At 43.9% G+C, this 17,367-nt stretch overlaps 1 protein-coding gene across 1 annotated transcript in view; it reads left to right on the top strand.

The window, feature by feature from the left end:
- neb (nebulin) overlaps nucleotides 1-16,987 on the top strand; it is a 59,676-nt gene extending 42,689 nt beyond the window's left edge. Inside the window, exons 119-143 of the mRNA XM_086123386.1 lie at nucleotides 1,297-1,410; nucleotides 1,487-1,591; nucleotides 2,115-2,219; nucleotides 2,387-2,491; nucleotides 3,374-3,484; nucleotides 4,357-4,467; nucleotides 4,981-5,094; nucleotides 5,266-5,370; nucleotides 5,444-5,548; nucleotides 5,926-6,030; nucleotides 6,670-6,762; nucleotides 7,747-7,839; nucleotides 8,379-8,471; nucleotides 9,200-9,292; nucleotides 9,891-9,983; nucleotides 10,728-10,820; nucleotides 11,807-11,899; nucleotides 12,764-12,856; nucleotides 13,432-13,524; nucleotides 14,398-14,505; nucleotides 14,793-14,979; nucleotides 15,266-15,358; nucleotides 15,982-16,140; nucleotides 16,219-16,322; nucleotides 16,396-16,987. Coding sequence (XP_085979512.1) covers nucleotides 1,297-1,410; nucleotides 1,487-1,591; nucleotides 2,115-2,219; nucleotides 2,387-2,491; nucleotides 3,374-3,484; nucleotides 4,357-4,467; nucleotides 4,981-5,094; nucleotides 5,266-5,370; nucleotides 5,444-5,548; nucleotides 5,926-6,030; nucleotides 6,670-6,762; nucleotides 7,747-7,839; nucleotides 8,379-8,471; nucleotides 9,200-9,292; nucleotides 9,891-9,983; nucleotides 10,728-10,820; nucleotides 11,807-11,899; nucleotides 12,764-12,856; nucleotides 13,432-13,524; nucleotides 14,398-14,505; nucleotides 14,793-14,979; nucleotides 15,266-15,358; nucleotides 15,982-16,140; nucleotides 16,219-16,322; nucleotides 16,396-16,569 — 2,742 coding nt within the window. The 3' untranslated portion in view covers nucleotides 16,570-16,987. The remainder of the gene's footprint in view (nucleotides 1-1,296; nucleotides 1,411-1,486; nucleotides 1,592-2,114; nucleotides 2,220-2,386; nucleotides 2,492-3,373; nucleotides 3,485-4,356; nucleotides 4,468-4,980; nucleotides 5,095-5,265; nucleotides 5,371-5,443; nucleotides 5,549-5,925; nucleotides 6,031-6,669; nucleotides 6,763-7,746; nucleotides 7,840-8,378; nucleotides 8,472-9,199; nucleotides 9,293-9,890; nucleotides 9,984-10,727; nucleotides 10,821-11,806; nucleotides 11,900-12,763; nucleotides 12,857-13,431; nucleotides 13,525-14,397; nucleotides 14,506-14,792; nucleotides 14,980-15,265; nucleotides 15,359-15,981; nucleotides 16,141-16,218; nucleotides 16,323-16,395) is intronic.
- Nucleotides 16,988-17,367: the final 380 nt, after the last annotated feature.

Below are 17,367 nucleotides of genomic sequence, written 5' to 3' on the forward strand. Positions count from 1 at the left end.
CTGCTAATTTTGTCCGGAAGCTCGTGACATTCTTCATCCTTGTTTCAGTCCATGCTTCAGTGTCATCATGTCCATCAAAGTAGATTTTCATGTTGTCTTCGCCATCCATGCTGTCTTCCTCTTCCTGCTTCTTCATCGTCCTTGTCGTCTTATGTCGCAAACCATCCGGCTACGCTTGGGTTCAGGCCCAGCCTTCCCCACACGGGATGGCCTCCTACGACACCCCGCTGATGCGCCACATTAAGAAAATGAGTGCGGTGACGAGTGACGTAAGGAGGTTAACGCCGGGCTAGCTGCTAACTAACGCACGGTGTGTCTGTCTGTCTGGATTCGGGTCCGCTGCTGGAAAAGATGAACAGCCAAAAGTAGATTGCGGAGGGCGCTGGCTACAGAAGGGATGACTCTCGGATGCTAAATACGAATGCTAGCTAAGATTTTTAAAGACCAATACGACGAACCATTGGGAATTTTTAATGCGCTTTAACATCCCAAGAAATTACCAATAAAAGCCAAATGGCTTCAGTTGGCTACACAGTCACCGACTCTCAGAGACACTAAACAGGGTACCGGTATTAAAAACGAGTGCAATTTGAGAGCATTGCCGGATTGTTATCACGGTTTATTGGATAAATGTTTTCTCCAGCTATGTGTCCAATAAAGACCAAAAGGACATGAACTGGCCACAGAGACATTCACGCTCAAGACACGTTAAATATGATGTTAAAATTAGCTACAATTTGAAAGGGTGATACAACGGTCCAAGATTTTAAAAATGGTTTCTCAGGAAACCATTTAATAGCCATGTCCAGTAAAGGTCAAAAGGGTGATTCTCAGAGATGCTAACTCACGTTATTAATAACAATTTAAAGAGTAATGTGAAGCATTTTTATCAGGAAATAGTTTACATCCCTTGATGTCCGTAAAAAGCAAAATGACTTGCATCTCAGAGACGTTGAGTCTGAGATGCTAAAGCTAAGTGCTAACTATAATTTGAAAGGCAAATACTAACCGTTTGAAATATTTTACCACGGTTTATTGGAAAACCGTTTCCTGCAGAGACGTGTCCAATAAAGACCAAAAGGACTTGTTTGAAGCCTGCATATTTCCTTTATCCTACCACATTTCCTTTCCATATATATCTGTTTGTTATATATGAGATTCAATTGGCGTTCACGTGGATTCTTAGAAAACTTGGGAATGCTTCACCCTCATCCTCGGTGACAACAAATGCAGTCATTCTTTGGTGACATGGTTGATGTTTCTTAACAAGCCTTCTGTTTTTGACCGCCCCACTAGCTGAAGTACAAGGAGAAGTTTGACAAGGAAATGAAGGGAAAGAGACCTCGGTATGACCTGAAGGAGAGTACGGTTTACAAGACCTACAAGGATGCCCACACGCTGGCTAGCGAGGTCGGTGGCGCCGTCACAAAACTCCACCGCGGGATGGAGCCTTCCCCGTGGTGGAACCCTGTCCCTTTTGCTGCAGGTGAAGTACAAACGTGACCTGAAGAAGCTCCACAAGCCTGTGACCGACATGGCCGAGTCTCTCTCCATGCAGCACGGCCTCAACACCAGCAGGCTGTCCAGTGACGTAAGACATCGTTAACCCATTAAATCTTGCCATCCTCGCCCCGCTGTCGGGAAGCCATACGCGTGCGTCCACTTCCCGCGTAACCCTCAGTAGCATCTCCATTCATCCATGGCTTAAAATCTGTGACTTCATCTGGTAGTGATCCATACTCCACTCATCCTCCACCTCTAGTACAGCTAGCATTTTTTTAACCTGCTTTTTTTTTTCCATTTTGCTTGCTATATCAAAATCTTATCATTCCTCATGTAACTCAAAACATCAGATTTCTTTAACTTTTTGTCCATCTAATTGGCAAAAATCTTTTTTTTTTCTCCAAATGCATGTGTTGTCATATTTAATGAATAGGACGCACATATTTATGTCTTTCTTAATCTCTTCAGTAGATAAATAAACTAACTCAAATCATGTAGTTTTTTTTTTTCATCCATTTTTAATTGATGTGAGCGCTCACCCTTTGACCGAACGGTCCGTAGTCGTGGAATTCCTGTTTGTGCTGCTTTTTTGACCGGGCGTTGCGCCGCAGTACTGCTACAAGAGGAAGTTTGAGGAAAGTAGGGGTCACTACCACGTGATTCCCGACACACCCGAGCAGCTCCATCACAAGGAGGCTTCGGAACTGCAGAGCATAGTAAGTCCTTCCGGGGAGGTAGGGAACGGACTTGGACAAAACTCAGATGGCTGAAGTACTTGTACTAGATGACTTCCAACCACTGTCACTTCGCCAAATGTCATCCAAGTGATGTCTTTATCCCATTGCGTCTCCAAGCGTAGTGATAGAAATATTGGTGTGAACAGGTGAAATACAAAGAGAAGTATGAGAAGGAGAGGGGCAGAGCCATGCTGGACTTTGAGACGCCAACATACGTGACGGCCAAGGAGGCACAGCATATGCAGAGCCAGGTAAGCGTGTGGTCTGACCTTCGCGTCTGATCTTCGGTGAACACGGAGCAGTGGATCATCCTGTTGAAATGTCTTTGTCATGTCGTTATTGGGGTTTTTTTTTGTTCCACAGTCTGCATTTATTCCATCTAAAGCTGCACATTATTATTTCATCATATTTAAAAAAAAAAATCTTCTAACACAATAGGTAGAATTTGTTTATTTATTTATTTTTTATTTCTTACTCTTAATTCTGTATATGTAGGCATTTTATATCAAATTCTGATAATCGAATGAGCAATATTTTTATTACTTATTTTTAATCTAATTTAACATAATCTGCAGAAATATCATTATACATTGTAGTCTAACAGAAATATACTTGTTTATTCCAGTTGCTAAAAAACATAATAACGTGGTGTAGTTGTATCTTGTTTCAATTCTGAATACAGTCAATACAAAATATATCTAATTGACTGAAATATTAATTTTGTTTAATTGAATATGAAATGAGATGTTCAATAAAATTGTGGGGGGGGTTTTGTATTTAAATGTTTTTTCTTTTGGTTTAATGTAATGAAATCTAGTTTTTCCATTAGTTTTAAAATGTAATATAAATACAAACAATTAGAATGTCATTTTTTTATTGTGCTTCATGAGTTGTAATTTTTTTTAAATGTATTTTATTTAAATGTAAGCATAAATATAATGAGCATAAATATATTTCATTTTCAATTCATTTCAATTGTCCAACTGGCAGTAATTGAAAAACCAAAATCAATTGGTTTTAGCCTACACAACATACATTTTAATTCTATGGAATGCACAAACACGCAGAGAGCAGCGCCAGGTATGTACGTGACGTGTGTGTGTGTGTCCCTGTCTTATTTCTGCGGCCCCTAGAAAGACTATAGGAAGGATTTTGAGGAGACCATGAGGGGCAAGAACCTCTCGGGCTTGGAAGTCACGCCCGCCATGATACATGTCAGACATGCCACCAAAATAGCCAGTGAGGTAACCAAAGGACCACCTGAGCCCGACCCCCACCCTTCCCAAACCCCATCCCTCCCCAGTACCTCTACTTTCATCTCACCCCTCCACCTCCCCTGTAATCATACTAGCTCACGATCACAACCCCCCGGTTTTCTCTCATCACCATTTTTTTTTTCTGAATGAACCCGTATTATACACACTAAACACCCAATGCTAATGAAGTAGCACCAAAAGGTGTTTCCTTACTTTGATAACTTCAACCTAGAGATGACTCGATTTTAAGTCACAGTGCGTAACCGCAACACTCCGGGCCGACAAGTTAACGCAATGTCGTGCATAGTTTCAACATGTAAACATATCGGAAAATACACTATCGGTACAATGAGTAGCTACCTACAAGCTACGGGTTGGTTAGTTTAATTACTGAGTTTATGTCCCATCGCTTCATGAGTTACGCACTGCTGATTTAAATCTGACCCCCACTACTCCGCAGCCCGAAGAACCTATAGCCAAAGGGCTGTCGTGTGTTGAGTTGGCAGTTACGTGTCAGTTGCATGTTATGTCACAACACATTAATCGTACCATGCTCCAGAATCTCCACGTCAACCTGCATCCACTGTCACTTTGTGCCCTTTTCCCTTTGCAGCCGCATGCACGGTGAATTTGGATTATGTTGTTGAAGTGAAAGTTGCCTTCCCATGCTGTCCGATCCAATGTTGCTTCACAGTTGGTGATCAGGATTCTTGCCAAAGTCACTGGTGTCTCCCTTTCCAAACGGGATGTATATTGGCTTTCAGCACGGGGGGGGATGTCTGGTGACTTTGCGCTGGACTTTTTTTTGTTGTGCCTTGGCCTGCCCCCCGCAGTCTCTCTGTTCTTTTTCCATCCTGTAGAGAGAGTACAGGAGGGATCTAGAGGAGGGCGTGAAGGGTAAAGGGCTAACTGTGCTGGAGGAAACTCCCGAGCTTTTGAGGGCAACGAATGCCACTCAAATCCTGTGCGAGGTACGACCGACTGGTTGGCTGGCGGGACGACGGGCGTCCGATGCTTCTTAACTATGCCTGACCGCAGCTCAAAAGATCAGGGGCAAACTTTGGTCGCTGCTTGATGATGTCACTAACATTTGAGCCATCTTTTCTCTTCCTAAAAAAAATAATAATAATCTACCCCAAAAATGAGTGTTCCCTAATCCTCTCTTTGATTTGTAACATCCACAATCATGCCTGTGAATTCCTAATACAATGACCATGAGTGATCTCCTCGACTAGTCACTCTCAATGTTAAAGTTTTGGGAATCAAAATCAAACGAGTGTACAAAAATCTATTCCAAAAGCCAGTTTTTGGTCATCTTTTTGGGCTTTGTTTATGCACGACACTAACCCGTCGCGTGTTCTGGTTTGGCAGCCCCCTCCCACACTACCCCTCCCATACTGTGTGTGAATGATTAGGACAACTCCATCGCTGGCTTTGGCCGCCTTAGAGCAAGGCATTTTTTTTTCTTTGCGTGACATTTTCAGAGAGAGTACAGGAAGTCGCTGGAGCAGGAGATTAAGGGCAAGGGATTGTTGGCATTGGCCACCGACACCCCGGACTTCATGCGGGCGAGGAATGCCACCGACATCCTCAGTCAGGTCAGCGTCAATCTGTCAATTCATTTTTCTATTGCTAAATGCGGACATCTTCAATCAACCGATGGTGTTTATCCTGAGTAACAATCCTGTGGTGTGGGTTGAGACTCTCTTTCGCGGTGGGGCCAACGATCATCAATGAATTGATAATCCCGATTTTTTTTCATCATTCAGGTCAAGTACAAGCACACAGCCGAGATGGACCGAGCCAGCTACACCACCGTCATCGACACTCCGGACATCATCCACGCTCAGCAGATGAAGAACATCATCAGCCAGGTGGATTTTCCGTCACTCGCCAGATTCCGGCGTCGGGTCGCCGTGCAAAACCTGAATGTGGTTGTCCTAACAGAAAAAGTACAAAGAAGAGGCGGAGAAGACCATGTCCCAATATGTCCCCGTTCTGGACACCCCCGAGATGCAGAGAGTCCGTGAGAACCAGAAGAACTTCAGCACTGTAAGTGCAATGGTGGTTTGTAGTCATGGGTTCTCAAACTGGGGGACAGGGGGGCCTCTGGGTTCTCTGAGCTTTAGCTTGCGGGTCCGCAAAATAGGTTGCAATAAATTATGTGGAATAATTTTTTTAAAGCATTCCTACACACAGCATGGGGCTAAAAACAAACTTAAACCAATTACTCCTTATCCCTACCTTAGTTTCGGGACAATCAAAAGACTTTTTGAGAACACAAGCCCTTTTTGCGCCGCACTTTTGGACTGTGACTTGATCGTAATCATTAATCTATATAAATACTTGTTATTTATATGAAACGTAAGAGTATGGATGTTGTCTTTTCTTTTTTTTCTTTTAATTGTGTGTTTTTTTCCCCCCCATAGCTTCAGTACCAGACTGACCTAATACACGTCATAAAGGGCAAAGGGTCTGCTGTAATCACCCCCGAAATTCTTCGCGTTAAAGAAAATACGAAGAATTTCAGCTTGGTATCTACTTCATGATATGTCATTTCACACCGACTCTTTAACACTTTTTTTCCTTCTTCCTTCTTCATCTTTAACCAGAATATTTCCATCCATTTGCGTTTTTTTTTTTTTATTTTTTTTTTTTTGTGTGTGTGATTTTTTTTTTTGTCAACAATGATTACATCGTTGTGCTAGCAATTCAACGCCACTAACCCTTGGCTACCGTGTGGTGATGCTGTATATACAGGAGGACCTCGATTTACAAGTTAAATTTGTTCTGTGACCATCCTTGTAAATCAATTGGAAATGAATCGAAATTCAGTCCAGCCATTTTTGGGGGGGGGGGTTCATAAACGAAAACACTGTCTTGTATTAAGATATAATTGAACGTAGTAAATGAGAATTTAAAGAAATATAGCTCCCTACACAATGCAAAAAAATATATTTAAAAAATCACCAATCCGTAAGTCGAGGGCCCTCTGCATATTTATTTGTTTGTCCAAGTATTGTTTCTCTTTGCACGCCCTCAACTGTGAGGTAAGTCCTCCGAAATGCGACAAATGCGTGGAGATCTCAAATTTGGTCCAGTTTTCGATTCCGTACAAAAGAGCCGACTATTTTTTGCTTCTTCTTTCGCTTCTGGTCCATCCCCAAAACAAGATTCAGTACAAAGAGGATTTAGGAGGAGGAACGGCTTTGCCCAAAACCCCCGAGATGGAGAGAGTTAAACGAAACCAGAGGAACGTTAGCACGGTACTCCACCTCGAGTCCTCTGCTGAGCCATCCCTCCATATTTCCCTCAGAATATGACCTGACTACTCCCTTGACTTTCATTTTAATCCAGTACCCTTTCCTAAACATGGCTTTTTTCCATTCGCCGTGTTTGTTCATTGGTTCCGGGAGTCTGCGTAATAAAACTTGTGGAAACCAGTTGCAAAGCTCGGTCCTATCAGGACGTTTCTGAAGATCTAAGGTGTCAGTCTTTGGATTTAAAAAAAATGGCCAAATTTGGTTTTACACTGTACATTTTTAAACATAGCATACATTTCAGTGATCATTGTTGCAGGTACAAACTGTACCCGCAACAATGATCAGCTTCCAAATCGTTGCGGAAGTAAGAGAAGACATTCTGTGGCCTCAGAATGCTAACTAGTTCATCTGTGCTCAAACTCAACAGAAAGCCGAACTTAGACTGATAAATCCCTTTGGAACCAGATTTCAGACGACTATTAGTCAGAAAAAAAAAAGCTGGGGAGAGATTCTGGCTCTTAACAGTCATAATTCGTCCACCTTCAGCCTCGATCAGGACATTGACACTCAAGGGCCCGTAGTGAACAACTGGATATCGCCCAAACTTGCTGCTTCAAACTAGAATCAGAGACATTGAGACTTGAGAGCAGATAACAGACATGTGTATCATTGTCTTTGAGATTTTTTTTTTTAACTAAATGTCCAGAAAATGTCTGGACCCTGGTCATACCTCATACTCACTTTCAGTTTCGGAGAAGACACTTTGTTATGGATACAATGATTCGAAACTGGTTCACACAAGTGAATAACCTCACCACACTCTCCTCTCTCACGTTTTAACGATTAATCCAATCTAAAACTGGAATCATCAACTCAAAAAACAACCTGTATTGAGTTGGATGCAAATGTTGTGAGTGAATCCATGGACATCTTTGCGAAGGTTGTCTTTGACTTTGTACTTGTGTGACATTTTTTTGCAACGGGCAGATACAGTACAAAGATTCTCTGAGTCAAGGTACAGCTATACCAGACCTTCCCGAGGTGAAGCGGGTCCGAGAAACCCAGAAGAATATCAGCTCGGTAGAGGATCCCATCTACCCGTACTCTTTACCCACCGTACAATCATCATCCCTACAATCCTCTCACCTTCCCAACTCGGGAGTCCAGTACTTGACATCTTCCACCCCAACTAAGACTCTTGTCTCATCACTCTCTCCTCTTGACCAGTGTTTGCCTTTGTTTGGAACTGACTTTCCTCCAAATGATACTCCCTTTAATACTTCTTCAAATAATCCGCCTGTTTGAAATGTCCCGTTGACGCCGATGGCAAGTTCCCGACCTGTATTGTTGATATCCTCTGGTCAGTCGCAAGGTATCAACATGCAAAGAAGACAAGGCACGCCTGTATTCGAGAGAACCCTACCAGATATACTGTGTACTGAAAGTTTTCAGGAACATGTCCTTTCACTTAAGTTAACTCCTTCAGTCTTGTTTTCCCCGATTCGCTAGCTCTAAATTGCCTGTGCTGATGTTGACACTAACTTTGCGAGTGAACCGGCGGGCATTTTTTTGCGAGTTCTTTGACTTTGTACTTGTGTGACATTTTTTGCAACGGGCAGATACAGTACAAGGATTCTCTGAGTCAAGGTACAGCTATACCAGATCTTCCTGAGGTGAAGCGGGTCCGAGAAACCCAGAAGAATATCAGCTCGGTAGAAGATCCCATCTACCCCTACTCTTTACCCACCGTACAATCATCATCCCTACGACTTCACAACTCGGAAGTCCAGTGCTTCACATCTTCCATCCTAACTCAGATTCTCATCTCATCACTCTCTACTCTTGACCAGTGTTTGACTTTGTTTGGAACTGACTTTCCTCCAAATGACAATCCCTTCAATACTTCTTCAAATAATCCGCCTGTCTGAAATGTCCCGATGATGGCGGTGGCAAGTTCCCGACCTATCTTGTTGATATCCTCTGATCAGTCGGAAGGTATCAACAGTTCATCAGGTTTTAGCAACGTACCAGGTCTTTCCCAGATGATTTCAGATGTTGAGTCAGTCAGTGGCATAATGTCTTTGGAGATTGGGGTGTCTACCAAGTAAAAAGACGGACAAGTGGCCCATATCTCAGTATTAGTCCTTCTAAATTCCAAAGTACTAGGTATACTTTTTCTCTCCTTCCAAGCTGTAATGCAAAGAAGACAAGGCACCCCTGTATCAGAGAGAGAGCCCTACTAGAGATACCGCGTGCTAAAAGTTTTTCGGGAACATGCCCTTTCACATAAATTAACAACTTCAGTCTTGTTTTCCCCGATTCGCAAGCTTTAAATTGCTTGTGGTGATGTTGACACTAACTTTGCGAGTGAACGGGCGGGCATTTTTTTTGAGGATTGTCTTTGACTTTGTACCTGTGTGACATTTTTTGCAATGGGCAGATACAGTACAAGGATTCTCTCAGTCAAGGTACAGCCATACCAGACCTCCCCGAGGTGAAGCGGGTCCGAGAAACCCAGAAGAATATCAGCTCGGTAGAGGATCCCATGTACTCCTACTCTTTACACGCCATACAATCATCATCCCTGCAGTCCTCTTACCTTCCCAATTCGGAAATCCAGTACTTGACATCTTCCATCCTAACTCAGATTCTCGTCTCATCACTCTCTCCTCTTGACCAGTGTTTGACTTTGTTTGGAACTGACTTTCCTCCAAATGATACTCCCTTTAATACTTCTTCAAATAATCCCCCTGTTTGAAATGTCCCGTTGACGCCGATGGCAAGTTCCCGCCCTATATTGTTAACATCCTCTGGTCAGTCGAATCCCAGCATTAGTTCTTCTGAACTCCAAAGTACTTTAGGTTGACTCTCCTTCCGAGCTGTAATGGAAAGACGACAAGACACGCCTGTATTCGAGAGAGCCCTACGAGAGATACCGTGTACTGAAAGTTTTTCGGGAATATGTCCTTTCACATAAATTACACTTTCAGTCTTGTTTCCCTCGATTCGCTAGCTCTAAATTGCCTGTGCTGGTGTTGATACTAACTTTGCGAGTCAACGGGCGGGCATTTTTTTGCGTGGGTTGTCTTTGACTTTGTATCTGTGTGACTTTTTTTTTTTGCAACGGGCAGATACAGTACAAGGATTCTCTGAGTCAAGGTACGGCTATACCAGATCTTCCTGAGGTGAAGCGGGTCCGAGAAACCCAGAAGAATATCAGCTCGGTAGAGGATCTCATCTACCCGTACTCTTTACCCACCGTACAATCATCATCCCTAGAATCCTTTCACCTTCCCAACTCGGAAGTCCAGTACTTGACCTCTTCCATCTTAACCAAGACTCTTGTCTCCTCACTCTCTCCTCTTGACCAGTGTTTGACTTTGTTTGGAACTGACTTCCCTCTAAATGATAATCCCTTCATTCCTTCTTCAAATAAACCGCCCGCTTGAAATGTGCCATTGACGCCGATGGCAAGTTTCCGACCAATCTTGCTGATATCATCTAGTTAGTCATTAAGGTATCAACAGTTTGTTAGATTTTAGCGACATACCAGGTCTTTCCCAGATGATTTCTGATGTTGAGTCAATCGGTGGCATAATGTGTTTGCAGATTGGACTGCCCACCAAGTACAAAGACAGAGAAGGGGCGCAAATCTCAGTCCTTCTAAAGTCCAAAGTACTTTAGGTTTACTTTTTCTCTCCTTCCAAGCTGTAATGCAAAGAAGGCAAGGCACGCCTGTATCAGAGAGAGAGCCCTACCAGAAATTCCGCATACTGAAAGTTTTTCGGGAACGTGTCCTTTCACATAAATAAGCAACTTCAGTCTTGTTTTCCCCGATTTGCTAGCTCTAAATTGCCTGTGCTGGTGTTGATACTAACTTTGTGAGTGAATGAGCGGGCATTTTTTTTGCGAGGGTTGTCTTTGACTTTTTACCTGTGTGACTTTTTTTATTCTTTTGCAACGGGCAGGTACAGTACAAGGATTCTCTCTGTCAAGCCACAGCCATACCAGACCTCCCGGAGGTGAAGCGGGTCCGAGAAACCCAGAAGCATATCAGCTCGGTAGAGGAAAGCTCTCCTTATGTCCCACCTACTCTTACCTCTTTACAGTCATCAGCCCCCCGCAATCCTCTGACCTCCCCCAAATCCCTTTGCCAACTTGGAAAGGCAACGCTTCACATTCTTCCATCCTAACTAAGATTCTTTGTGTCATCATGCTCCCCCTTGACTGCTGTTGGCTACTGTTTGAAACAGATTTTTCTCCAAATGATAACCCCTTCCATATTTTCCTCAAATAATCTGCCTGCTTGATGTTTTTCAGAAAGATCCCGACCGATACTGTTGATAAAACTCGCTGGTCATCATAGATATGGGTGCATTCAAACACAGGTCCATACCATTGACAGCCTTTGAATTTGCCCAAATTGGCAGCTTCCATTAAGCAGCTTCCCTGAGACTTTTTCATGTATCCTGTTTTGACAGAAGTGTCCACCCAATTTCGTCTTGATCTGTGAAACTGATTTCCGGGGCCGATTTTATTTATTTATTTATTTTTGCCGCAGATTTTCTAACAAACTATCAGCCCTGGAATTCACCCAAAATGGCTGCTTCAAACCAAAACGGCCCACTTCATGTTCAGTGTTTGGTATAGGTCTTTGAGTCACATTGACCCAGTTTCATGTAAAACTCTTAAAAAACCTTTCCAAACTTTCGAACAAAGTAGGAGCCCTGGAATTTACTGAATCGCCCTCAAAGCTTATCCACCCAGTGTTGTTGATCTGTACAACTGATTTTTGGGGGCCAAATTTTTTCTTTCTAAATTTCTAGAGCCAAGACTGAGTCAGCTACTCGATCACAAAGTTCCTTTTATGCTTTTGAATTAGCATTGCTAATATTAAGAGGAAGATCATAACAAAACAATGGTAGATGACCAAGCCAGCCATGTTTGTACCCCAAAAACCCAGTATCGGTCGGGTTCTCCCCTTCTAAACTACTTTTGAGTGTCACCAACATGTTTGACTTTTTTTTTTTTTTGTCTCGTTCCAAAGCTCCAATACAAGGAAGACGTGGGACAAGGCATATCTGTGTCGGCGACGCCAGAGATGGAACGCGTTAGACGCAATCAGCTAAATATTAGCACGGTATCCCAAAAAGAGTGAACCCCAACCTCCCCCTGGCTCATTTCACTCCCCTTGGAAAAAACAAAACAAAAAACAACATAATAACGCTCTCTGCAGTTAGCTGACATTATAACTCCAGTGGGCTAACACGCTTCTTCATTTCCCATTCCCAGGATGTAAAAAAAAAAAAGCTTCATGTCCCTTTGTGATTTTTGATGTTGTTTTTTTTTTTTTTTTTTTTTTTTTGTCTTGACTGACGCTTGCTCTTTACCTTCTTGGGGTATATCAAACACAGCGACTCTCTGGACCGCCGTACAGCCAAACTGGACATTTTTTTCAACTTTTGAATAAAGTATCAGCCCTGGAATTAGCTCCAAATTGCTGCTTTAAATCAGGATGGCCAACCTCCTCTTCAGTATTTGAGACTTTTTTTTTTTATGTGTACTGTTATGATAGGAATGTCCCACTAATTATGTGTTGAGCGGTGAAAATGTGGTTCCCGGCTCCTTTTCTAACTTGCTAACAATGTTTCAGCTCTGGAAGTCGCTCAGAATGGCAGCTTTGAATTAAAATGGGGCCAACTTAGATTTTGATTGTGAGTTTTTACGGCTGCTGAATTTCACTTCTGGGTCCTTGAGACTTTTTCGTTTGTCCTGTCGTGAGAGACAATGCAACAAATTTCATGTTAATTGGAGAAACTGGTATCCGGGGCTGATTTGGTTATTTATTTTTTGGGCAGTTTACAAAAGAAAAACAAAAAACATAATATCCTGTTGTGCTCTTTTGGTGCTGTGCTGTGTTGTCTTTCTTGCCAACATTTTTTTGTTTGTTTTCTTCTTTTTTTTGGCTCTTGACTGACACCTGCTCTCCATCCCTGTGCTGTAGATCAAATACAGGGATTCCCTGGATCGCGCAACGGCCATCCCTGACCTGCCGGAAGTGAAGCGGGTCAAACAAACCCAGAGGAACATCAGCTCGGTAGTGGAACGCCCCTCTCAAATTGCGTGTGCCCCTAACAAACGCGGACGATGGCAACAGTGAGCAGCAGCGAACATCGGCTTCATCTAATCACGCTCTCATCTCCCAGGCTCACACTTTCTTCTCCCTGAACCATCTTCATCTCTTGAACCCCTAATGCAGAATTCCACCCCCTTTTTAGTTGCCACCCCATCTTCTAACCCCCTCCCACCTCCAACGCCACTTGACCGCACATGTGAAGTTTGAAGTAGTTTGCTCATGTGTGACTCGTGCTTTTGAGACCATCATCCTGAATAACTCCATAGCAGGGGTGAGCAAAGGGCCGCTTTTGCCTTTTTAGATAAAAGAGAAAAAAAGTGCAATTCTGAACTTGGCATAGTTGCGTTTAATTCAATGCTCGTGAGCTCATTTGCCCACCCCTGCACTATCGGACCAATTTCTCAAGCTTTCTGCTTTCGCTGAGTCATCCACATTGTCTGGAAGCTTCTTCTGTTGAAAGCACTGTTGATGGTGATGATTTTTTTTTTCCACTGGTACCCAATGTCTGACCACCGCCCCCTTCTGCCCCATTTCAGGTGTTATATAAGGACAGCGCGGCCAAGGGAACCCCCGTGGTGTTCACTCCAGAGATGGAGCGAGTCAAACGGAACCAAGAGAACATTAGCTCGGTACCTTCAGTGGCACAGCAAGAACTACAGTCTTCTTCTTTCACTCCCTCCTTTACGAAACTTTAACCCCTTTGTCTAACAAACATGTCATGCTGGTCAAATCCACATCCAGTGTGCAGGATTTGGTGAGCTTTGATACCTCCCAAAATGCCTTAAAAGGCTGTAATGTGCATGCCAGGCCAGTAGGTGGTGGTGTGACTTTCAAAAGCAACCATGCCGAAACACGATTTATTGAACAACTATAATTTGCTAAATGTTTTCAGAGGGCATCTACTTTATTTACGACAAATTTTAAACGTTTCACCTCATAATAAGGCTATAAAAAAACAACCGCTGTACTTTCAAAAATGTCTGAAAACATCGATACGGTCATATAATTTTTTAAAAACTTCACTTTGAGAAGAATTTTCAAATGTGTACTTTGTCCACAAAATTTCCCACTTACACAAACCGTTGGCATCCGAACACCATTCTGAAGTCTCAAACAACCCCCTTAGTAACGGATCCTAGACCACTGGATCCCACTGAATCCTCCACACTGGTTCTTGGTATTACTTCCCTACCCCCTAAGCCGTTTTAAGCCCACAGCGGAAGCATACAGTATCTGTGTACTTCCACAGCAGTAACCTCTTGTCGTCCAGTACCACGTCCTCTTGTCCCCCCGCCTCCCCCATTCCATTCTGCTGCTGAACACTTTGGGATGTGTAATCCCATTTGAAATATGCTAATTCATTCATCTTGTACCCCAGTAACATCTCAGGTTGGTCTTGTCAATCAGTGTGTCCTGTCGCTAGCAACTGTGCTAAGGGCAAAAAAAATGGTCTTAAAAAAAAAAAAAAACACGTCACCGTGTGTCCCCTGCTTTCCTGCCAGGTGCTGTATTCCGACAGCTTCCGCAAGCAGGTCCAGGGCAAGGCCGCCTTTGTTCTGGACACTCCGGAGATGAGACGTGTCAGGGAGACCCAACGCATCATATCTGGAGTAAGCCGTGTGTTTATTGTTTTGGCAGATATAATGTCGCAGAGGTGGGAGAAAGTCACTTGTAAAGTTTCAAGTCTTAATGTTCTAGCTTCAAGCGATTTCGGATCAAGGTGGGTCCCCACTAAATCCCGAGCTAGTTGTAGGTCATGTCGGCTCTCAAGAATACAAGGTCAAAGTCAAGTGAAGTCCCAAAATTGGCAATTAAATCTGAACGGTCGTGTGCCTCGAGTCCCCCCGCCTCCGATACCCCGGTGAGGCACGTTTGTTGAACCGTATTTGTGTTCTAGGTGCGCTACCACGAGGACTTTGAGAAGACCAAGGGCAGCTTCACGCCCACCATCACCGACCTGATCACGGAGCGTGTGAAGAAGAACACCCAAGACTTCAGTGACATCAGCTACCGTGGCATCCAGAGGCGCGTGGTCGAGATGGAAAGGAGGCGTGCCGTCGATCATGACCAGGAGACTATTACTGGTAAGGCATCTTGTGTTAGCAGACCAAGACTCCCAGCCCCGGTTTACAGCACAGTGCTACCGTCATTCACAAGTTTGATTTGTTTCGAGACCGAGTTTGTAACATCATATATTCATATAGCAAATCCATTTTCCCCATCGGTGCTCCGTAATTAGCCACTCGAAAGTCGGCCCAGTGGACTACCACGTCTGCCTCACAGTCACAGTTGTTGGGTTTGAATTTCAGCCTTGATCAGCGTAACTGAAATGGACTGAATCCCGAATTTGACGACCTTCCGCTCCCTTAGGTCTGCGAGTGTGGCGTACCAACCCCGGATCGGTGTTTGACTACGACCCGGCCGAGGACAACATCCAGTCCAGGAGTCTGCACCTGATGTCGGGTAAATTGAGGATTGGAGATACTGGGTGTTACCTCCGGTGGCTATCTGGTGAACGCGTACAAGGTCTACAGGCCTTTTGTTTGGAGTGGATCCAGAACAAAATAAATAAGGTGTCCAAAAACTGTGAGGGTTCCTGTTTAGACAAGCTCGTCTGGTCCATGGTCCTTTTCGAATCAGAGTTGTGAGTAGGTCAGTGTAAGAGTAGACTCACCGACCTGAAAGACTCAAGTCAAAAGAAATCTCCAAAGCACCTTTCTGATATTGTATGACAATGAAATTCCTATTGACCTAAGTCCTAGTTCTTTAAAGTACGTCCTTGTAGTGCTACAGGCAACCTACCACTGACTACGGTTCAAATTGGTACAAGAACTATTGACCAGGCTGGCTTGTATGAACAGAAAAGACACCTGGACTTTGATTCTTTGGTCGGTGTAGACTTATCTCAAAGAATTAAAAAAACATGTCACTCAGGAACTCCTTCCTGGTAATACAAGCGGTCTCTGTCCGGATACCTCTTTGAACCATAGGGGTCGGTAGTAGATCTACAGTACGTGGTACCACAAGGACCTACCGTCAAATAATGACACCTGTCCAGAGTCTCTCATTCTGCCGTTTCACCCTAGTCCAAGCCCAGCGTCGCAGCAAGGAGCACTCCCGCTCCACAAGTGCCCTGAGTGGCATGGCTGACGAGAAATCCGAGATCTCCCAGGACCCCGACCACCACCTGTCCCTCTACAGCAACGGCTATGTCACCACCTCCGGATTTGTCACTTCCTCTATGGGTGAAGCTCAAATGAACGACCGCAACCCTGTTTGAGCGTTGACTCGTAAACGTGACCTCCCATGCCGTTTCTTCACAGGTTACCAGCATGCCAAGACAGTGGAGCTGCAGCAGAGGTCCTCGTCCGTGGCTACCCAGCAGACCACCGTCTCCTCCATCCCCTCGCACCCCTCCACCACCGGGGTACGCAACATATGTTTATTCATATGACCTCCGAAAGCTCAAATACGGTCCTAACACTTTCACCCGGTTACAGAAAACGGTGCGCGCCATGTATGACTACCTGGCGGCCGACAGCGACGAGGTTACCTTCAAGGACGGCGACGTCATCATCAACGTGCAGTCCATCGACGAGGGCTGGATGTACGGAACCGTGCAGCGCACCGGCAAGACCGGCATGCTGCCCGCCAACTACGTGGAGGCCGTTTAAATGGCAAAAACCATGTGGAAAAATGTGTGCCAAATGTTTGTGGAATTTGTCGTCTGTTTGTTAGTTTGTGTCGCCTGTCAAGCCCAATAACTCTTTTCAAGATGACCTAGTCAGTGTTGTATGGAGTGAATGAAACAATCGGCTAAGACTACCATACTTACTATACCTTTAATGATGTTAAGTATGTATCTATTGATGTACACCCTCCACAATCTAAGCACTCTTGAGATGTAAGAGAAAAATCACTATTGTTTCCCTCCTTTAACTGAACTCTGACCACTAACTTGCCCACTAACTAGTACACGAGTAGTACGAGTAGAACACTACGAGTACAAGTACTAGTCCAGTGTGTGTTTTGGTTTTTGATGGCAAAGTGTAACCCTTCGCCAGTAGCTAATAAAGCCAAGTTCATGCAGTGCTCGGCCTGTCTTGTTTTCTTTTCATTTGGGAGATTCAGTTTAAAAAAAACAAACATGAATTGCTGTACTGGGAGAATTAAGTCACTTTTTTTCAACAATTAAGTCCAATTTTTCGTGGACAAAATATCCAAGAAAAAAATCAGATTTTTTTTTTGTGTCGTTAAAAATTGGTCATTTACAAGTCATATTTTTCGAGAATTAAGACAATCCTGGGCGGCCCGGTAGTCCAGTGGTTAGCACGTCGGCTTCACAGTGCAGAGGTACCGGGTTCGATTCCAGCTCCGGCCTCCCTGTGTGGAGTTTGCATGTTCTCCCCGGGCCTGCGTGGGTTTTCTCCGGGTGCTCCGGTTTCCTCCCACATTCCAAAAACATGCGTGGC

Source organism: Hippocampus guttulatus, chromosome 11 (assembly GCF_054856545.1).
Source record: "Hippocampus guttulatus isolate MCC_2025c chromosome 11, RoL_Hgut_1.0, whole genome shotgun sequence".
Taxonomy (NCBI): domain Eukaryota; kingdom Metazoa; phylum Chordata; class Actinopteri; order Syngnathiformes; family Syngnathidae; genus Hippocampus; species Hippocampus guttulatus.